This window comes from Tympanuchus pallidicinctus, unplaced genomic scaffold (assembly GCF_026119805.1).
Source record: "Tympanuchus pallidicinctus isolate F22 unplaced genomic scaffold, pur_lepc_1.0 scaffold16, whole genome shotgun sequence".
Taxonomy (NCBI): Eukaryota; Metazoa; Chordata; class Aves; order Galliformes; family Phasianidae; genus Tympanuchus; species Tympanuchus pallidicinctus.
This window is the reverse complement of record NW_026294679.1, coordinates 33,284,088-33,307,877: the sequence shown is the minus strand read 5'-3', so window position 1 is coordinate 33,307,877 and position 23,790 is coordinate 33,284,088. Positions and strand designations below refer to the sequence as shown.

The following is a 23,790-nucleotide window of genomic DNA, read 5'->3' as shown; positions in this document are numbered from 1 at the left end:
TGGTGTCTACTGGAACACTGTCAGTGAAGCAACAAATGAATGCCTCTCACGAACCCCACTCAATCCACAGTGTATTTTCCAAATACACAGTGACGAACATGGGTACACATTGGCATTTGTCCTCTTCTTGCATGGGTGAATAGCTTCTCCTATGAAACTCCAGCAGACATGCCATGTGCAGTTTGAAACATTTTAAGAAAATCATAACATATGATTTTTCTGCCTCAGTATGCAGTGACTTTCCACATTATTCCATTTAACTTTATAGGTACGTAAGAGACACATGTCCTTGCTGGGCATAAGTGTAAATTTAACTGGTTGAATGTGAGCTACATTCATAACCTAACAACTGCTTTCTTAAATGTCCCTATCTTTTCTTCATTTTCTAGAGCTGTGCATTTTTTCTTTCTTAATATGCATTTTGAAACTATAAGATAGCTCTAATGGTGCTCCTCTGTGGGGATTCAGCGAGGTATGGGGCAGCACAAACGTGGCCTCTAGAGCAGGAGTTGAGGTACAGAATTACACAAGATGCCCTGGGTTACAAGCAATTCACCAGTGGTCAGCTACTGATACACAGACCCAGGGGCTGCCCCAAACCAGTCTGGAGTCACAAAGAGAACAAGCAGGCATCTGAATATATAAAACACACCATACATATTAAATTCAGGTATTTAGCCAGGTTTACACAGAGAAGGGGAAGAAGATGTGTGATACAGAGCATGTTATCAAAGAAAAAAAAATTATCCTATAGTGAGCAGGAAGAAACCATGAACCTCCTTCTCCTCCTCCCAGGGCAGGACTTGGGATGCCGAAGACTCAACAAATAACCTTGTTCCAGAAGAGTCAGCATTTTTCCAGAGAAATGGACAGATACTGAAAGTTTAGGCATATAATTACATATGTTTATTTGTATATATATAAAATATTATGTGAATATATGTGTGTAAAACTAAACCTATCTCTAGCAATTCTCTTATTTTCAGGCATTTTTGCAAATCTATTAGCCATAATAATAAACCCACCATATTTCAGTATTTTGTTGAGTAACACTACAATAAAACATGAACAGAATATTTTTTCATAGGAAGATAACAGTGAAAGAAAAAAAACACCACGACACACTTAGATGTAAAGTATTAATTCACAAATGAACCAAAGGTGAACTGGGAGTAAAATATGGATGACAAATAATTCTTTACTAACACTGACCCATAGCTGCATGCATCTATGTCAGTTTTTGCAATATTTTTGCACCATCCTATACTACTTTAACAGCCTTCTCCTCTGTACCACTTGAGCAGCAGTTGATTTATACAGACTCCTGAGTTTAAATCGTGGATTCAGATATACTTGCAAACATCCCAGCTTTCAATCACTACTTTCTCTGTTATGGAACACTACAGGGCACTGAATCAGTACAGGTTGTGATAAAGCTGTTTTACCAAAGTAAAAAAACTAAACCATCGCATGTTCTTCTGATTGATTTCTAGATAAAGGAGATATAGTAGATAGATGTACCACTGACAACATTCACTATCCATGCTGCTAGGTGGGCAACTACACAGCATATAACTGAAATGTCCCATGATGCAAGAAAATAATCCAGATGAGAAAAAAGGAGAGGAGATAGAGTCACGTTCATGATCACTGCTTTGGCCTTGATGTACAGAAAAATGCGTCAATCTTTATGTAAAAACATCTCATGTAGCCTTCATAAGCCAATCACAAACTGCAAGCTTTAATATTAATCCTACTTTAAGCTTCCCTCTAGGCATTTCAGCATTTACAAGAAAAATGCACGAATGGCTGAAGAAAACTTTGTACAAATATTTTGCAGGACAAGACATGTAAGGATAACAGAAAGGAGAAAACACTTTGAAGGGCTCTGCTTTTTGCCAAAAGGTAACAAGAGATCAAAAGATGAGGAAACTGCTAAGTTTGTGCTGAAACCCTCAAAGCACCGTGATCTTCAGACATGCACATAGAGGGACGTGAGGCTGGGGGCTCTGTGGGTCCGGTTGCTCATGAAAGGCTTTGGGGCTGTGTGGCATTGAGCAGGAGTGCCACTGTCCCTCCCTTACTGCCCCTGTAAGGACAGGTGACATGGGTCGAGGTGGAGACTGCCCTCAGGGCCTGGCACTGCAACACTGACTACAGATGTGTGCTGTGTCCATAGTCTTCAGAGAGCACACCAGTGTTCTCTTACCTGTTTTCAGACTCAATTCACAGGTGCAAATTCACATACCATCTTTAACAGCTTGGCTTCTGCCTATCTCTACAGTGTTTACATCCAAACCTGGACAATACAGGAGCTATCCAGGACTCAATCTGCTCTCAACACAGTGGGTTTGGCAGGCCACCCAAAGATGCCCAGAACTTGTGCATTTCATTAAAAAAAAAAAAAAAAAATCTCTTCGGTATGGAGAACTATGGGGATTTTGATGATGCAAAGCAGAAAGTGCTGTGCTGAACACAAATGATATGGAACAGCTACCTGCTGAGTAACCAGCCCTTGGTGCACCTCCACTGAAAGCAAGTGCACTCTCCAATACTCGAGTTCCAAAGGTGTCAGAGTAAGACTAATCAGGTTTCTCCATTTACAGAATGATTACTAGTATTGCTAGCACAGAAAAGCCTACAGACTTTGCTGTGCTGAGCTGATGAACAAGGCACACTCTCTTTCCAGTTTGCACTGAAAACTCCAGCCTTACTCAGTGAGTGAAGCCAGCAGCCCAACACTGCTTCCTCCTCTGATCATTTCAGTGAAAATCTACTCTCTAATCTGTCAATTTCCTTGTCTAATGTATATTTGTTGTTAGAGATTCCATTGATACCAATGGTTAATATTAGTGGCATTAGCATCTCTTGGTATCTTCAAGGCTTTTTTCCACACTGTTTCACAAGTTGTTTGATTCTCCACACACAGGAGATGCAGTAGTCAGTAATTTCATTGCTTGCTCACAAAATCACAGAATGTCTTGGGCTGGAAAGAACCTCAAGGATCACCAAATTCCAGCCAATTTGTCTAATATATATAGAATCATAGAATGGCTTGTGTTGGAAAGAACCCCAAGAATCATCAAATTCCGACCCCCCTGCCTCAGGCAGGGCCTCCATCCTCCAGATCTGGTACTAGACCAGGCTGTCCAGGGTCCCATCCAACCTGGTCTTTAACACTTCCAGGGACAAAGCATCCACAGCCTCTCTGGGCAGCTGTTCCAGCACCTCACCACTCTCTCTGTAAAAAACTTCCCCCTGACATCCATCCTAAATCTTCCCTCCTTGTGCTTAAAACCATTCCCCCTTTGTCCCATCACTGTCTACCCTTGTAAAAAGTTGATTCCTTTCCTTTTTATAATCACCTTTTAAATACTGGAAGGCTGCAATAAGGTCTCCAACTTGCTCGGAATATAAGGACCCATACAATATCTCCCTTACACCAAACTAGGAGAGATTTTACTATTATACCCACACTGCAAGCAAATAAGCCTCAGTTTACACCTGTCCCACCATCTACCACAGGATGTCAGCTCACCATCCTCCATTCTTCCTGCAAATAAGACAGATAATCTGGAATATAAATAATAGTTGATTGCGTAAAATCAAGGAGATGAGGCAGACACAGACCTACACGGTGCTTTGTTATGCCCTGAAATACTCTTTCTTCCCTGCACTAAATTGGTGTTCAATTTAAGGGGGAAAAAAAAGGTTATAAAACAATGTTCAAAAGATTTTCCACCACAGACCAAAATTCTTGAAGGTGGGAATCTAGAGCAAAAAAACATACCTGTCATTAGTCAAGAGCTGACAAGTGTAAAGGTTTTTAATTAATCCCTGGTCACTCTTTTAAATAGAAAATTTCCATCTCAATAGGCTTTACCTACTAAAGTGTTTAAAATAAATAAATAGTCCCCTGTGAAAAATTCCTGAGTACAGTAGCATCCACAGAGCTCTCATTAGTGTCCAAGGACACTAGAGAAAAGATGAATACGTCTGATTACAAGTCATCTGTTTTGCTCTCAGCCCACATACTCATTTGACTGGAAAGTTACAGGTCTATATTCTAAGGCTTTTCCACTTACCTTTGAGAGAGATTAAAAACTTGCTGTGGATCTCCATTCTCAATGAGGTATCTTATAGGGTCACCCTCTCTATCAAAAGCCTTTAGGAGAAAAGAAGATAAAATGGAGTAAGTTACAAAGCTTTTCATTCTTCCCTTCAATTTATTAACTGGAGAATTAACCCCCGAAGTTCCACTGAAGTCCTCTACAGGAATGCTGCTGATCCATTTCTAAGACAGCGCTTATAATTACAGGTGGGCCGCTTACGATCAAGCTGAAGTGCATCATAATTCTTATCCTACAGAGGAACAACAGCATCCTAAATACAAACTTCCCCATCATTACTACATGTGAGCACACAGCAGTGCAATATGAATCTCAAGCTTTATTCAGTTACTTTTGTGCAAGTATAGACCAATGAAATGGCTCTTTTTGTTTTCTTCATTCCAACTTTTTGTTCCCATTTCTTATCCAGATTAAATTTACCAGAATCCCAGTCCTTTTGCTTCTGTTCCACTGAGAAGTGTGGGTATATCAGTATTCACCCTACACCTTGATTTCTTTCTTGGGAGATGAAAATCAGGATAAGAACTTAGAAGAGAGCTATTAACAGCATCAAAACAAGTCTGCTCCATTTATTAGATGGCAAAAGAATTTTTCCAAAGTTGAGTAAACTACTTGTGAAGATAAGCTTTGGCTAATTTGTTTCCAAAAATCATCATGAATATTCCACATAATTGGTTTGGGTTTTTTTTTGTCCGGTTTACACATACCTTTTTCCCCAAAAGACTATTAGGTGCTTTTCCAGAGAAAATACCATTTACTGAAGGGCATCACAGTTACCAACATCGAGCATTCAAAATACAAAGTGACAGGTAAAACAATAAAAATATTGCTATGAGTACTGCATGATGGTCGACCAACAGGTCCAAAAAAGGGCATATGGGATTTATAGGAGACGTCAAAAATAAAAAAGGAGAGAAAGTATTTTGGTGTTTCTCGTTTCTCAATAGTCATTTTCTTATCTAGTTTTCTTTAGGCATTTGCTGTAGACCACAGTCAAGGATTGTGTACCTTTGGGCTAACCACCAAAAAACAGTTCTTAAGGTAAAAAAAAAATACCGTGAAAATAAACAAATAAACCAAACAGAATCAACAAAACCTTCTAACCTAACTCCCCATCCACACAGAATAATAGGTGATGTTCAAGTTAGAGTAAATCTGAGAAGTGTGGAACTATGTCACAAAGTAAAAGCAGGAAGGATGCTGAGCAGGTCCAAGGGCTAGCACTTTGCATCCCAGCTGCTATCACACAGGTAACAAAATTAACTGTGGCAGCAAAGGGGTAAAATTTCAAATTAGAATAGGGGAAGAACAACACAGCGCATATGTACATAAACAGAGCTTCTTCAAATCACCTGCTGAAATTACAGCCTGATGAAATTCATCCTAGTGTATAAAAACATGGGCTGAAGCAATCTCAAAGCCATTAGTAGTTTTCTTTGAAAACTCACAGAGGACATACGTGCTGAAGGGCAAACACGAGCTACATCTTTCACAAAGGAAAGAGGCAGGAAATCACACAGCAGACAGGTAGAGCTCAATTCCCAGAAAACAACAAATAATCAAATTATCTGTAAGTACCCAAGATGACAATATGGAGATGGATAATAGCAAGGCTAAATTTCTCAAGAACAAAAGATGTCAAAGCAATCCAATTTTCTTTTATAACGGGACAAGAAGTCGTGTAAGTAGGAGGAAAACTAGGGATGTAAAAATGCATCCTCGCCAGAGCAGGGCTTTTCACACTGCCTTATGTGACATCACAAACAAGTGACGAAAACATTATGACCACATGGAAGGTGGGATTCAGCTGCAATTAAACTGATTATAAATTAAGGTTCAGACAGCATCGGATAGCATTTAGTATTGCAAAGGTGTGCATACTTCTTCCAATGCTGATCCATGTTTTCATGAAAGCCATCAGTGGCAGTACAGGGAATTGGTTTATGAAATCCATAGACAGCACCAGGAGACAGGAGGTACTAGTGCATTAGATAGCGTTAGAATTCTGATCACCTTACAAATGAAGACAGGAAGGGACAGGATTCTGCTTGGTAAAAACAAGGAAAAAAGCTGTTAGACAAGACTATGAAAGCTTGCAAAGATTAGATGTAGAAAATGTGATCAGAGAGCACCTATGAGGACAACAGTAGATCCTGAATCATTGAAACCACATCACTGCTTCTGCCTTTAGTGGACCTTTCCATACTTTCCCATTAGGGTATTCTCTTAACCTTACCTCCAGAGGCTCTGCCCTCAACTCACATGTAAGAATCTCTCAAAGGTTCATTTGTGGTCTACACTCATTTGTAACAAGACAGGAGTCACTCAGAAAGACAATCAGAAATAAAAAAACTGCAAATAATAGCAAGTTATTATGTATGTAAGAAAAAGATTTAAAATATTCAGTTCAAAAGAAAACAACATCCTACATCCACTGTTTATAGGTTAATTGTATACAGGGACTTTATACATAGTACATGTCACCTCTTTGTTTGGCACCACACCTGGACCACAGTAAGTCCTATTTCTGTACTGCAGACTCCCAGAAAGATGAGATTTGCATATTTTAATTAACGTCTGGTAAAACGCAAAGCAATAAAGCCTCCCAGGCATGCAATAAACTCTGGTTTATTTACAAATTAATACAGAGAAGATCATTTAATACCACATTACTTAATCTCAACTGCTGTTAATTAAAACACCAGTCAGAATCAACTGGTTATATTATAAAATAAATAACAGATATATCAGAAATAACGTTAACCTTCCCTAATCAACATTCCTATATCAGTAAGACCACTCGTGAAATTAAAAGTCATCATGAAAATTAACACGTGACATCTATAAAATGTTTGGGAGCTGGTAATATTACCCATTTAGAGGCAATATCCCAAGCTACTGTTAAAATTCCACAAAAAATAAAGGATGACTAGCAGATAGCCTCACCTGGAAAAGATTTCAAAAGCTTAAATGCGAAGTTTATGAATGTTTAAAATGTCCTGGCCGATTTTATGCAGGAAATAAAAAAGGAGAAAGACAGAAATATACTCCACACAATAAAAGTCCTTTAATACAGATGAGCATATTAATGCAGAATGAGGAAGCTGAGTTAGCTCTATGAAGACAAAGCAACTGCTTTCCATGTTCAGGACCATCAGTCCTGCAAGAGAAACTGTCTTACAAATCCTGAAGAGATAAAGCTACACATAGTTGTCATTTAAAAATTAAGTATTTTTCATAAACAAAAAGCATACAACTGAACTCAATTCAGGCATACTGCACTGGTAATAAAATAAATCTACAATGCAGTAACAATAACCAAAAGACAGCATTTTCTGTGTAATTTCAAAGCTCTTAAAACTGATGTATTTCACTCTTTCCCAAAAGGGTAATTGGTCCCTTCTGGCATTCTGGCCAAGTAGCAAGAGAACAGTCACTGCTTTATCACCAGCATCCCAGCTGGGCCCTGGCCATCTCCCAGGCTTACTCAGCATACCTTACACCAAGATACATTTGGAAAGAGTATCTAGGCAGAACATTTGGTGGAAAGTTAAACATTAATAAAGACGGATTATTCCAACAACACACTTCACTTTCTAACCACATCTGAATCACACAAAATCCTGAAACACTAAAAACTGCAGTGGCTTTTCTGCCTCTGAAGACTACTCACATCTTTGGCCACACATTCTAACACCTGCCAAGTAAATGCAAGTGTTTCTGCTTATTGGTGTGCTCCTGATTCTATTCTTTTCTATGGTGTTTCCAAAGGAGAGCAGCTCCCCACCAGTGTGGAGAAGGCTCCTGAGCAGCATGGATCTCTGATTCTGAACTCACATTAAAGTTGCACCAGCAGCTAATTTTCAGTATTGAGCTAAATGAGTCATCGTCCCTCAGCACAGGTGGTATCAGCTTAGCCATCCGTAGTCACCTTCCATCAGTTTTCAGCAGGCTAGTGAAACTTACCCAGTCACCCTCACCAATGACTCAATGTTCCTTTATTTCACACCCTTTGGGTCAGATCATTTATTTTCTGTGTATTTACTGAATGTGTGCAGTATACAGGGCCAAACCCCTCAGCTGATAAAGACTGATGCTAATGCCACCAAGTTCAGCAGATTTCAGTAGAGCTACACTGACTTAAAGCAGATACAGGCTACTGCTCTATATGGTTCTGTTTAGCTCAGGTATCTCCAGTCATCTTCCTCTGACTGGCTTTATATAAAGTCTGAATATGGAGAGAGGGAGAGAGAAAGCCAATCTCAGGAGAGCATGCTGCACTGAGTTTATCGCTTGAGACTTAAGATAATAATTATTTCATAAAAATATTAACGTCCTGATCCCCAAAAAACACACTGAAAGAATGGTAATTTATCTGTCTACTTTGCACAGCTGGCTTTCAAGACACAGCAGCACAAAGCACAAAAGCTGGGGGAACAGAAAATAAGCCAGCAGAAAACTGATACATCAACTGTGTAGCACCACACAGAGAAACAACATGGGTCTGCAAAACAGGTTAATGCAGCATTATTTATAAACAGTACTGGATTAATGTGTTTTCACTGCTTCCACCTGCAGAGCTATTTTGGGCGGGATAGTTGCTCGGAATAGAGATGTTTGCAGAATGAGGCAGTGAAACCTGCTTTTTGTCAGCCTGTAGCAGCAGTTGTTACACGCACTGAAGGGAGTAAGCACCTTTGGATGCTTTTCAAAGTATGTCAGGCTAAAGAAGGGCTGAGCGCCAAAAATCTTCCTGAAATTCAATGGGAATAAGGTGTAGAAGTCCCCAAGTTATTCTGATTTGATGGCACAAAAACACACGAGAAACTCAGGTTTTTTTCAAGTTTTAAGCCATTCATGACATTCTTTATCATAAATTTCATCCAATGTGCAGCCTATGGTGTCTTTTGGCACATCCAGTGCCAGAAAAAAAAGATCTTCCAGAAACATCCAAATCCATTTCCTATACAGTATGTGTAAAGGGGCTATTTATTACAAATAGACATTCTCCCTAGAAACCGTCCTTCTCCACTACATCCAAGGACTGAACTCCTCATGGCATGGACACAAACAGAAGGAACATGGTGAAGGCTTACAGAAAAGCTTCTGTACCTGCAGGTTTAACAAAATGGCCCCAGTCCTCATGGCCTCACTGACTTCCAGGCTGTACATCAGCTGCGGAAAGCGGGGAGGGCTCTGGTTATTGGGTGGAAGGACCTCAATATAAACAGTAGTAATAGAGCTCCTGCAATGAGACAAAAAAAAATACAAGTCAAAGTCAATACATCAGCAAACACAAGGCAACCATAGTCTGTCTTGCTCTTTGTGTTCTCTGCAAGTCTAACAATCTCCCCTTGCTCCTTTAAAAGCTTCAGGACATATTTTTCATTCCCCATCAATAGGAAACATGGCTGCAACATTAATAGAGGAAAAGCTAAATAACGTCTCTTGAAAACAAAACAATAACATGTTGCTGCATTCATCATTGTAATCCCTTGGTCCTCTAGAAGAGGATGACAAATCTTGTGATGATAACTCCTGCTGCTAAACACAACATCTCCCTGTAGCATCCCTGTCATGGTACTGCTTGCTTCCTTCCTTTGTAAGAGAGGGAACTGAAAGCACTGTTGGAGAGGTAATGCTGGGAGGAAGATGATGCACACAAGAAGGCTGCATCAGTGCAGTGGTTTGTGGGGATAAATCAGGTGAGTTAGCCAAGGCAATACAGGAGGCTTCAATGCCACTGAGGAGACATGGCAAACCCAGACTGCACTGAGCCACTAACACCAATGTAACGCAAAACACATCCCAGTTTGCAAGCTCAAAGCTCTCCTGGGAACCTTGAGACTCGCTACAGACCTTACACAATTGTGCTGTAGATACTCTTGATATTCAACTACTCCAAAGTTAGAGATGAAAACTGAAAGGAAGATTTGGCTCAAAGGGACCTTTCTTACTCCCCGTCTTCAAGCAGCAGGATGACAGGCTGATGGGTAGGGTGTTCACCTGGTAGCAGCTGCTGAGGTGCTCTAAGGAGATCATGGGGCTGCCCCTGCTGCCTCCAGGAGGCCCTGAGAGGTTCAAGAAAGCTCCAGAAGTGGCCATCCAGCAGCTGGACATCAGAACCTTCAGGCACCTGCATCTTGGCCCAGGTGGCCAAGAGGGCCAACGGCATCCTGGCCTGCATTAGGAATGGTGTGGCCAGCAGGAGCAGGGAGGTGATCATCCCCCTCTACTCAGCACTGGTGAGGCTGCACCTCGAGTACTGTGTTCAGTTTTGGGCCCCTCACTACAAGAAAGACATTGAGGCCCTGGAACGTGTCCAGAGAAGGGCAACGAAACTGGTGAGGGGTCTGGAGCACAAGTCTTACGAGGAGCAGCTGAGGGAGCTGGGATTGTTCAGCCTGGAGAAGAGGAGGCTCAGGGGAGACCTCATTGCACTCTTCAACTTCCTGAAGGGAGGTTGTGGTGCAAAAGGGTCTGGCCTCTTCTCCCAGGCAAATAGTAGGACCCGAGGAAATGGCCAGAAGTTATACCAGAGGAGGGTTAGGTTGGATATTAGGAGAAACTTTTTCTCTCAAAGGGTGATCAGGCACTGGAATGGCTGCCCAGGGAGGTGGTGGAGTCGCCGTCCCTGGTAGTGTTCAAGAGGCGCCTGAATGAGGAGCTACGAGAGATGGTTTAGTAGCTTGTGGCACTGATAGGAATGGGAGGGTGGTTGGACTAGATGATCTCGCAGGTGGTTTCCAACCTTGTGATTCTGTGATTCTGTGTGAACAACACACTGCACTGCAATGAGCCCTCAAGGTTTAGCGGTGCCATGCCACGATGCCTTCCCAAACTTCCATCAGTGCTCAGCAGCCCTGTTAGCCATAAGCAATCCCAAGCTTCTCATCCACAGAGGTGCTGCAGTGCCTAATCACATCCAAGTGCCTCTGGAGTATGTGCTGGGTTCGCCTGCTTCTACTAACACAGGGGATGAGAAATCTTGCTGCTTTGATTCTAACAGCCAGCTCCTTATTTGATGTAATCACACTCAAAACAAATATGTAACCTGCTCTGAAATGCATCAGCAAATGACAAAGCCTCACCATCCATCTTATTAGGAAAGATTTAAGAAGCTGAATTTGCAGACTAGTGGCTCAATGAATATAAACAAATCCAGCACATTCAGGGGAAGACAGACACAAACAACTGCAGTTGATTATTCAGTGTAGACTACCTTGTTACAAATGACAGTCACTTTCTGAAATTCCCTGCCTTCTTGTCTGTGACACTTCATCATATCCCATTAATCTGAATCAACATTCCTCATTTACACTCTTGGAATAAAGTAATATCATCACCAAATGATGAAAACCAGATACAATGAATGAACAGACAAAACCTGAGAACTCAGACTGCGTGTTTTCTTGAGATAGCTCATGACTTTGATACACACAACCAAGTAGTTGAATTTTAGTGTGCATTTTTCTTCTACTGCTGAATATCTAATAAAAAACGGCTGTTCTTTATCACTTCTAATTCTTCTACATTTCAATAATGCCCAAGCTGATTCATTGTCTATCAAGGTCTTTAAAAAATGGTTTCTGCTCACTACAGTAGTAAGCAAATTTTCTTCAAATCTTTAAGACAAGCTGACAGAAATAAAATACTAGCAGGCTGCAAACAAAAAGCAGCATAGGATTAAATAGCTACTTTTTTTTTTTTTACTTTTTTTTTTTTTTCCAATTTCAGGTGGTTGGAAGAATCTACACTGTTATGGAAAAAGAAAAGGCACAGAGCTGACAACTAACAACTGCAGTTGAGCACTGCAAGAACAGGTGAACACCCTGAAAAAAGAACAGGGCAGAGGAATTGAAAGATGTTGACAAAGTCACAGAAAAGCAAGGAAACAGAGGTTTTATGCTGCCCCAGCTAAATGGTAATGCAAAGAAAGTACAGCCAACAAACCACTGAGACTGCATCACCAACTCTGCTTTAGCTCTGCATGCTTTCTACATACCACTATATTATACAATGTCTAATGAATATACTTATATATACGTGGACCAATTTCTCTTTGGCCACACTATCTCTGCATAATCAAGTCGAACAGAAAGTATTATTTTCTTGTTATAGACAGAAACTGTAATAGAACTTCACAGAAAACCTTGTTTTATGCACAGATGCATGTCAAGAATTTAATGTGCCCTGAGAAAGAGCTAGACATAAATAATTTTGATTTATGTTAGTGCTTAGAGAGGCTACAGAACTGCTGCTCTTAAACCAGCTTTCATACCTGGCCCTTGCTTTGTACAGAAGCAAAGGGATAGTTTCAACTCAAGTCAGTTTACACCTGACTGCAGTCAACCTGGAACATTTTGTATTACAATGCAGAGCTGGGAAGAAATGTCCAATTATTTTAAGTTACATTAACGTCCTCAGCATATTTATTTATTTCCCAGGGAACAAGCCTTCCTACCTGCACACACACAACATCTGCCCATTCCGAGGAGCTTTAGCTTTTGGGTCTGCCTTACCAAGGCAATGGCAAGGCACTTAACACAACGTGACAGTTTTGTAGATGAAGTTGCAAGAATTTCTTGCAACCCTTACTACAAGACACCAAGCACTTCACAGCAAAAAAGAAGGAACTGATATTTAAGTGATGGAAAAGGACAGCTTTAAAGAGCTCCAAATTGCAGCTCACATAAGCTCATCCTGACTCGTTACATAAAATCATAGGAGGCTGCTGAAAGCACTGTCAACTCAATTCTGGTTTACCAATCTCAGAGGAAAAAAAGAGCAGGAAGGCAGCAATATCATTTTGCCCAAATCTACTTTGCCAAACAGGATGAATTCTCCACACAGTTCCTTCTGCAGTATCTCGCTAGAGCTCTGTGAATTTTTAACCTTCACAGACACACTATAAACAGCCTTGGGCTCTGAATACATCTCAGCTCAACAAGGCCAGGTCTGCCCTGAGGCTGCATGCCCCAACTACAGGAACACCGCCTAGATGCTGAGGTTTGTGGTTACACAAATTGAAAGCTATGAAGAAAGCTGTATGCTGTAATTCCATAAAAAGAGAGACAAGGAGAAGTGATAATAAAATAAGAGCTTTTCCACTTATGAAGATTATTTCAAGGAAGATGTTGTCAGAGAAGGAAGCACTTCCTCCCAACACATCACCAGAAATATGTATTTTACGACAGAAAGATTTCTCTAAATTAACCTGAGAGCAATCAACATTGTACCACAGCAGCCACCACTGCTGGCTGGCCATGCTGCTGGCTTCTGAAGCTCTTCTGAAGTTGCATTATTGACTTTTGTACACCGTTTAAACACTGTGTTAGCAGAATACAGCACTAAGTCCACAATCTTCTCTTCAGCATTGCTAACAATCTATTATCAGCTCCCCTAAGAGATGGTTTATCAAGAAAGCAAGCAACAGAGGGAAAGGAAGAAAAAATTCAATCACAAAACAGATATTAGTGCTATGAATAGCCCAACAATCAGAAAGAGAATGAGCTGTTTGTTTGAAGACAGAAAAGAAGCAGCAGGTCCCAAAGAAAAAAAACAACTCACAAAACAGAATTTTTACATTTACTTTCCTTCTTACCACCTCCCTGAATAAGAGTGGAAAGTCTGTGGGAAATTCAAACACTGGAGACTACAGCTCTCTATCACACTCTTTGGACAACGAAGTCGATGCATTATCAATACATGAAACTAGACAAAGAATATGAGAGCCACTTCTATGCAATTCCCTCGTGACATGACAGCATTTGTGCACAGCTGACAGATGCAGAATGCAAAATCAAAAGAAGCCCATCAGTGAGACTAAACATGTTTTGTTTTTTGAACATGAGAGGGCCCTGTTCTACCCATGGTAAATCTGCAGACTGCTTTTATCTATCAGCTGATGGAGAACCAAAATAACTGTGCTACGAACTAAGGCCTCGGTGGGGATACTGTTCATCATTGGCACAACTTGTCACGCATGCCGCAGCACATCCTCTATGTGGGAAGAATGTCTCCAGCTCAGCAACCAGACTGTTTCTGATCCTTTCTGCATCACAGCAAGCTGAACACAACACAAAGCACCTCCTTTCTCACTTTTCTTCCTTATAGCCCTTCATTTCAATTTCTCTTAACAAATGTGTGTGCACAACTTCAGCATAATGCAGACTTCAAAAAAAAAAAACCACCATTACAAGGAAATGAAGTAATGAAATCTATGTACTACATGTAAAATACAAGTAACTAGAAGTAAACACATTAAACTGATTTCTGACACGACACTTCTCCAGAAAAGAAGCCTTAGACACCAAAAAGAACACAATGAGTCTTATTCCAATTCAGAATTATAGGTGTACAGGCACACCACACTTCTTATGCACCGCTAAGCACTGATTAAAAATTAGTTTCATGATAAGATGAATTACCTTCTCTGTGCAGGAGGAGCGCTATCAGATGCTTTGACAGTGAGAGCATAGGATCGCCCCACTGACAGTACAACTCCTGGAGCAATGGCGATAAGGCCTGTTCGGTCATTGATGATGAAGTCTCCCTGATCCCCAGCCAAAATTTCATACACTATCTGTCCATTGGGTCCCTCGTCCGCATCTACAGCAGTGAGCTGCAATTCAAAACCAGAATGTCAGCATGCGTGATTCAGTGTTGTATTCTAATAGTTGTTTGGTTGTTTTTTTTAAATAATAAGGTAACTTATTAGGGATAAAGGAAGCAAAAAAGAGAAAAAAATCTATAGTACAAGAAGGATTTAAATGAAGAATATAAGTGGAAGAACATCATGGAACAGAGAAAAACTGCTTACCTAGGATTGCAAGAAAATTATTTTAAGAAAGGAACTTTAAGAAAACTAATAGAGATCAAGTTTACTCTCTGTTAAGTGGAATTTGTAGTACCCTGGAAAAAAAAAAATAAATTGGGGGATCCTTCCTGTGTTGCAAATCTAACAAGAGGGTCATTTTCAATTACAGAAATTTTCCATCCCACTCTACACTGTTCAAAGCCTGATATCCAGGTCTTGCTCTAAAGGTCCTCATCATATGGAACTGGGGTACAGTGTTCATTTTACTCTTATACGCAAACCACAGAGGAAACCAAATGGAAGAGACTTGATAGTTGTTGCCATATGGACACAGATGTAACAGACATAACTATGCACTTCACCAACATGCAAGGCTCCTTTCATTACATGACACCACCTATCTGAAGAGCTATGCTTATGGGGGGGGCAGTTATAAACCCAAGTTTATAATTTATTTTATTATTATTTATTTTATTACGTACTTCTATGTTGTTGCCTCTACAGCATCTCTCTACTGGAATTAAGCCTTTCATACATAGTATTTCTGTGACAGACTTACGTAATTACGATCCTCGATATGTGAAAATTTTAAGGCCTAATGATTTAGACACAAATTTTAATGATGAACATGAGTTTGTTACCAGTGAAATGAGGAAGTTTACCTTTTGTCCATGGAAGATGCAACAGTTTTAGCCCTCTTTTGTAGCACGCCATGAAAAATTAAACATCTACAAACATGTGGCTGGAAAAAAATCTCAATATTCATATTTGTTTGCTTCTTGTTGAAGTACCAACTTCCCTCTTCCCAGCATAACACAAGCAACTAGCAATTTGAAGTTTCTTATCAGATTTCTGCCATAACATATTCAGAAGAACACATCCACGCATTAGTCATGCCAGTTGGCTGTCCAGGCTCTTAACTTAGCTCTTTCATCTCTCCACCTCCTTTATTCATGCTAAGGTACATGCTAAACAAATACAACTTATTCAACGTACGACACAGCAAGCTGGTTACAATGCCTATCTCTCGAGCTTTATTTTGCAACTTAAAATTACAACTTAATTACAACCTTCAGAAAACAAAAGGCTGCATAGTTTTCAGTTAAATTTAGGGTTGAACTGCTGAAATTAACTTCAAGCCACACCTTACAGGCTTTCTAAGGTGACTATCTTCTTCCAATAAGTGTCACTTTGCTGATAGGTCTATCAGCCACAGCAGGCAATGCCAGTGATGCTCATGTACCCATCTGGCCTGTACCAACAGCAGTGGAGTTGAAATGTCAGCAGCTGACGGCTCAACAGGCTCCCGCTGCTCCCAGCTGCAGCTGGGAATTTCAGTGTGGAAAACAAGAGGCACCAGCAGCTATAGTAGCAGAGCCCTCCTGGGGATGTATAAAGCAGTGAAAAATCTCAGCCTCAGAAATGATTTTCTACAGAAAGAAAGTGAAAAGAAACCAAACCAATCTGCCCAGCTTCTTGAATGGTCTCTGTTGGCCTGTCCACATTGGTTTTCTCAATGGAAACAGTCATGCCAGCAGGCTGACTTCAATGGGGATTGCAAGGATTTAAGGATAACACATGATCACAAAGCCTTTGTGATGACCATAAAGCCAACAATAGGATCAAGAGACATCACCTGAGCCTGGGGCAGCCAACACAGCAGGCTAAATTCCTGTCAGACACTCTTTTCTCATCCCTGTGATACTCTCAAAGCTGACAGCGGTGCAGACAGGTAGAGAAATTGATTCAAGATTCTGCCATATTAGAATATATTGCCATCTATTAATAATACAGCATCATGCTCACCTTCAGCGGGGCACAACCTTTTGGAGAACTTTCTTCAACTTTCAAACCACCTTTGCCCATCACAGTCAAGAACTCAATAAGCAAGCAGGGAAAGGAAGAATTAAACCCAAAGCTTTAATAGTCAAGTTAATAATATCTGCATATAGAACTAACCACAAAAGAGAGAACACAGAAATACTCAGGGATCTAGCTGCTTGGTAGAATTATCTTGATTCTCTGTTCAAATGGGCTCAGCAAAATATGAAATATTGTACATGAAGTTAAAAACTTGCTAAAAAACAAGAACTAAGCCCATAATACCTAAAGAGATTAATGGATATGCTGAAAGATAAATGACTTAGGTGTATTAATGAAAGTGGGCTTTACCTTTTTTAATAGGAATGCAAACTATTACTGCTGTTGGGAATGGAGTTACTTAATGGAGGAACAGCCATTTCTAACCTCGCATGGGTTGTATGCAGTATCGATCAGTTGAAAAGTATGTTAAATTCCTTTTTTCCTCAAGTACTTCTTTAGTACTTCTTTCACACAGAGCACAGAGATCCAAAGCTACATTCCAATGAACAGAAGTACTTAAACTTTACCTAAGCTTGATCTATCACAAAGTCTGTCAACAATTCCACTATCACTGCTGAACTTGAACTAGCAAATCTTAATTCATCCTTGCATGCTGAAACATGTCAGAATTCATTGTGCATAAGACAAATAGTTGAAATACGTCAAAAATTATGAAATAGACCAATTACTCTCAAAAATCTAATGAATAAATATCCACATGTTGTTTTTCAAGAACACCTCTCACTATCTTCTTTTTAAATTCTGAAGAAGACATGCTATGAAGACTGCACTTTGGTAGTGTGCTTTACATTTCATCCGTATCATCTCCTGACATATCAATACGCTGACTTTACACAGTCAGACAGAATCAAGACACCAGATCTGCACCCTCTTACACTTTAGAGCTTAAATCCCTCTTTAAACTACTTCTTTGACGTACACATCTGAATGCATTCATCAACTTTGCAAAAGTAACCATCAAACTAAGTGACACAGTTAAGAGAAGTGTTATAACAACATTCTTTACTTGGAAAGTAACAGACACAAAAAGACAAATAAAGGCTTTATGCAAAATACAAGCTCCTAAGCATTTAATCACAGCATTTGGAACAAGGCCAGTTTTTACAGTGATGACATGAAAAAGGAAATTAATTGTCTACACAAGTACATAAATTAATAAGGTTAATTAAACTCACAAATTCCAAATGCTTGAAAAGATAAGTGATTTGAATAATATTTTGGGGCAAAAGCATGAATAAAAATGAAGTTTTACAGCTGCCATAATACATGATTCTATAAATTCATCTCCAGCTGTCCCAAACCGATACGGTTTCATAGTTAACACGATTTTAGAAACACGTCTAAAATGTATGTGAAAAGAAGTTCAAAACAGGATTTATTCTACTTTCCTAAGAAACTTTTTACATCCAGTAATATCAGTTCCATTACATTAAAATGTAACGTACTGCAAATTTTGCAAAATAGGTGCATATATATTCTACTACACAAGAAGTAACATTCTTGAATGGACAAGGGGATATACAACTGTCTCACAGCTTACAAAAACATATTCCTTGCCACTGCATAAACTCTGTCCAGTCTTACTTGCACTTGGAGGAAAATGCACTTCAACAGCTGATCTCCACACTTTCTCTAATGACACCTTCAGTGAGCCTTCCCCGCAGACACAACTACCAACCTTTCTTGCAACCCTATGTGTTCCACAAAATTAAATGTTCAGCAGAACTGGTCTAACTCATACTACCCACAGGAGCTGCATCGTGCCACAGCACCTCCCCAAAACGGTTCTTGAAGTCACTGTTTCAATGAAGCATGTGCAAAGATCCCATACACAACTATCTTGTGAAAAGTCATCAAGGAAGGGTATACGTGTAATCCGGACCGATGCACCAGGGAAAAGTGCTGGGCTTGGTCTCTTCCAGCTTAGAATATTCTATGGTTCTATGTTTATACTTCAAGTGCACTGACTGAGAAATGCAATCGTAATCCAGATATTCCCCCTGTTAATAACATTTACTGTGTAGATAAATTAAAAATTAAAAATTAAAATTAACATGCTAATGGACTGAAGGCAAAGGGTTGCAAATAACCATGTAAATAAAACGTCAAGTGTGACTCAGAGTCAACTTGCATGAAGATTTTCTCTAAATTGTTCTGGGGGTTAACAGCAAGGTGCATTTGTTACAGGCTGGAAGCTACAGGCATGAGCCATGCTGCAAAAACTCAAACACATCTCTAATAAATACTTCAGTATGCGTCTGTATATGAGGATGGCTCAGGTCACATTTGAGTACGTGCTGGGAATGAAAGGACACTGTTTAAGAGACAAAGTGATCCAGCACTGAGAATCCACACTTGAGGCATGAGAGCAGAACAGTCCCAGAGAAGGTATTTATTTAATGGCCCTAAATAAAATTTGTCCCCATGTACAACTGGAACTACTGCTACTGTTCAAGACTAATTCTACCGTGAGCAAAAGACAGATGATTGATAGATTTACTGCCTGCAGCTTTTCCATCATTCATCTTTCGCTTCTGACCTTCACCACAATGGCCATTTATGCTGAGCTGTGTGAAGTTAAACACCCCCTTTAACCAACATCTGGAGCACCTCCTCTAACTTAACTTGCAAGGACAGTATAAGAATTATTTCAACGCTCACAAGGTGGTCAGGCACTGCACTAATTCACTGCATATTGTACTATCTGTTTTTGGCCACAGTTATTTAATTGTCCCTATGGGAGTACCTTTGCAAGACCTATAAAATGTACCTATAGAATGTACCTCTGCAACAAGAAACCAGGTAGAAATTAAGACACAGATATAAAGGAAAATAACTTCTGGGGCTTTTTTTGTTTCATAAATTTTAAGCCTGGGAAAAGCAGCGTATTCTTTTCAACGGCAGTTCAGGAGTTTTTCCTGTAAACAGAAGATATAAAAAAATAATAATCCACTGTAGTTCTCAAAGGCTAAGGAAGCCTTTTAACCCTCAAGCAAACCTGCATGAAGATCTTGGTGGATTATGCCTTTGATGTCTTCTGTCCCTTCTCAGCACTATCCTTTTTTTCTTGCTTAATATTTGCTGTACCCTGCATAGCACACATAGCATACCCTGTATATGTATAGAGAAAGGAAATTGTCTAACAGAGTGAACTGAAATGACTTATATGAAATATTATTGCTTTGTGGCTGCATACTCATCAACATGTAGCTGGCTTAAGCATCTGAATCTCTAGGAACACAAAGCACTGACAGAATCATGGAAAACAGGATAGAAGAACTGTAACAATATAAAAATGCTAGAATTAAGTACTTGAATAGGTTTAATATTAATCAGTCTTGCAAGTGATAATAGTTATTTACCACACATTTAACTGTTTTAAATGACAGATTTCTCAAACAGCTACGGTGTTATAGGAAGCACAATGAAGTACCTGAAACAGACAGAACACACAGACTTTTCAACTTAACAAAGAACCTATTCACCTCAACCAAAGTCTTGGACAGCTGCTGCAAGCATTCAGAGTAGAGAAACAAAATGCAAACTTCCCAAACCAACCCTATTGCTAATTCCCTGATGGTATGGCTGTAGTCACTGCATGAGATGTCAGACAGCACATATTTCACACTCTCCTGTGATATGCTCCACCTTTCCACAGGCTGCACCTCAGCCTTGCAACCAGAGTGCCAAAGGCAAATCACCCAACCTGCCACCATGGTTGCAAGGAAAACCAATGCAACTCAGTAAGATGTAACTTCATTTTCTCTCTTTGGCTCTCTCCTACTAAAGGCAACAGGGAAAGAAGGGAAACTCCTTGAAAAAAAAAGCATGTAAAAAAACACCAACAATTTCACTCATAATGAAATTTTTCCCTTGCTATTTGTGGTCATTTTCAAGCAGAGCCAAAGGAACAGCATTATTTTTAAGAGTATACTACATAGCAAATACAGAATTTAATAATTTTCCCCAACCCCAGGAGTAAAACCAAATTGTTTCCTACAAAATGGGATAACAAGCAAGTACCAGACTGGGATTCTTTGAACTTATTCATAGTACTCCACTCAGCAAATAAATCTTAATTCTTTTGTAAGCTCACCATAATAAAATTGAAGAGGCAACCAACATGAGAGCAATTGCACTACTATAGTAGAAATTAACTTTTTTTTTTGTTTGAAAGATGACACGCTTAATACAGGAAATACTGTCTTGATCATCCTGAAAATACAGTCCGACTCTGGAGTTAAGTGCAGGGCAGTGCTTATCTGTAAATGATTATGAGATTATAGAGATTCACTGAGGTCACTGTTCTTTTCCTAACCTACTTTCTGAGATTAGAGAAAGTGGTTTTTAAAGGCTAATCATATCTGACCTGGGTAATTTTCCTTTGGGAACTATCATAGCTGATCATCACCTAATAGCTGCAAAACTCAGATGATTCTTAAACTGAAAATGAGTTAGGGTTATGAGATGTTTGCTCCACGTACAGAGAACAAACCAAGTATACCATTAAAATCAGTGTACAGTGCTTCAGAATAAGAAGCTTATTTTCCATTTCAGAAGGTATTTGTGAAACAGAAACAAACAATGACAGGGCAGCACACATCCATCTTCCTGGCCTAAGGAAACCCACAGGCAACCCTGGATAACACAATTGGCCTTACAGAGCACTCTTCTCGCTCCCTCCCCAAATGAATCATTTACTGAGGAACTTATACTTGCAGTTTTCCTGCTCTTTTTGCACATCTCCAACGCTGATATAGCAGAGAGTCTGTCTAAGCCTTTCAAAGAGCATATTCCTTTTAAAAGTGTAAGTACTTTAGCTGTTCTACTTCATACTAAGTTTCAAAGAAAGGTTGGTCAGCTTGGAGCATCCTTACGGCCAGCCACAGGTACTGCAGCCATTCCCTTTTCACATGGGCTGAAATCTCGTTTTGCAACAAGTTTTGCCTCGTGTTTCCTGGTACGTGCAGCTCCGACCAAGAGGAAACATGGTTTAGACATGAGATACGTTAAATCCATAGCACACTACTTTGCCTGATACCCTGCACAACAAAGGCCCTGACAACTCTAATGGTTTCTTTCTGGACTAGTGTGCTTACTCTTTAGGAAGAACCATCAATCTAAAAAAAATCAGACCTTTATTTCCGCACCTTAAATATTCTCAATTATAGACTGAGCTAGGAATTTATGAGATGTTGCAAAGGCAGCTCCTGATGTTAATCCTACACACAGCTCTGAGCTCTGCCTGCCTTTTGCTCATTCAGGAGAGCACTATGTGATCTCTTTTAACCCATACAGCCACCAATTCTCTCAGAACTTGAAGCAACTTCTTTTTTCAACTTATTTCCCCCCAAATGTTGCTGAAAATGTCCTCAGGGCTCTCAATGATTCTTTACACGCTTGTAGCCCAGACTGATGAAAATATAAAAATAACATTACCAAAGATTCAAAGATAACAAATACAGCCAAAACCATGAATTTCAAGTATGTCATGCGCCAAAACAGTGAATTCTCTCCTAATCCAGTTAAACCATGGCTGACTTCAAATGTATTATATTTATGAAAATGGTATTACCTCAATCCGATGATTAATTCTTTTTGAATACTCCTACTTTCCTTGAATGCCAACCACTACTAACATCATCACACAATCACAGAATCTTGTTTTCTCATCCATTAGGGCTGGAAATCACTCAGGAAGATGGCTCAGAACTTAGAATCATCACCAGTCACTATTATTTCCATAAATTTCCATGCAACCTTGTTTCATCTCCTTTCTAGATTCAAACATAGTGCCAAAAACATCCATTACAATGGCTACCCTGGCTCTTCTGCTTATGAAGGCTGGCATTCAGTACACTTTGTACCACTCAATTGCTCTACAGGCAATTTAAGATTGTCTAGAAACTGTTTTATGACATGATAAGACACTTCTGGATATTTCCTACAAATGGTTTGGTTTGCCTGCTTTCCTAACATTATTTATTTCAGTAGCCCTCTGGCAATTTAAAATTTCCTTAAAGTTAGGAAGTTTGAGAAAACGCCTATCCCTGTGAGAGATCAGGTCTCATGCTAAGGGCTAAGAGCTAAGGAAGTACAGGAGAATGTTTTTTCCTCTTATAAGTTTTTTTTTTTACAGATGGAAACATTTCATAAAACTTTGGGTGAATCAGCTGAAATGTAGCATTATGTCTGAGATGACTTCATTTGAGGAAACTCTTAACAGGTAAGTAATTAATGAGGCAGATAGAAACGCACAAACTTAATTTCTAGCTGTTTCCAGTGCATGTTCAGTGTGTATCGACAAGGCTGCCCGCCAGTAGCAAAGAGTTAACAAAACAAATAAAAACCATAAACATTACCTTTATAACTCCTTCCCCAGGCCCCATATCTGTGTAAATCTTGACGTTGTATGATATATTGGAGAAGGTTGGGGAATTATCGTTTGCATCAATCACCACGATATTGACCATCACTGGGGTACTCTCCTGCACGCCATCAGAAGCTATCATCTTCAGGAGGAAAAAAGGGCAGGCAAGAAACATAATTTAACAGTGTATTCTTAAGACAACTGCAACTATGAGAAAGCACAGTATAACAAGTAAAAAGCAGTATTTAGCTTTACATTTGTTTTCTAACACACAGCAAATTACAAGAAGCTTAGATTGAGCTTGAGTCAGCAGTGTGCAAGAAACAGGACAAAAGCACCTTCAAAAAGTACTGTGTCAGAAAAGCAGAAGAAATGAGAGGGAGTGACTGTGTTCCAGGGCTGGGATCTGAGCTGGCATGACGTGCAGCAAGTCCCCAGCTGTGCTGGACACCTTGAAGGAGCAGGACCTGGCCACAGAACACCGTCAACAGTGCATGTCTCAGGCACTGTAATATGTAGGATCTGTCATCCACCTATGTTGAATTTCAAAGACAGCATTTTAATGTGGGATGTGAAGAGCTAGAAGG

General features: G+C 39.8%; 1 protein-coding gene across 5 annotated transcripts in view; it reads right to left on the bottom strand.

The window, feature by feature from the left end:
* PCDH15 (protocadherin related 15) overlaps positions 1-23,790 on the bottom strand; it is a 669,788-nt gene that overhangs the window by 136,460 nt on the left and 509,538 nt on the right. For all 5 annotated transcript variants that reach the window (XM_052677550.1, XM_052677554.1, XM_052677555.1 and 2 more), the window contains 4 exons: positions 23,196-23,345; positions 14,561-14,754; positions 9,243-9,375; positions 4,086-4,165 (listed from right to left, as the gene is read on the bottom strand). In XM_052677550.1, coding sequence (XP_052533510.1) covers positions 4,086-4,165; positions 9,243-9,375; positions 14,561-14,754; positions 23,196-23,345 — 557 coding nt within the window. The remainder of the gene's footprint in view (positions 1-4,085; positions 4,166-9,242; positions 9,376-14,560; positions 14,755-23,195; positions 23,346-23,790) is intronic.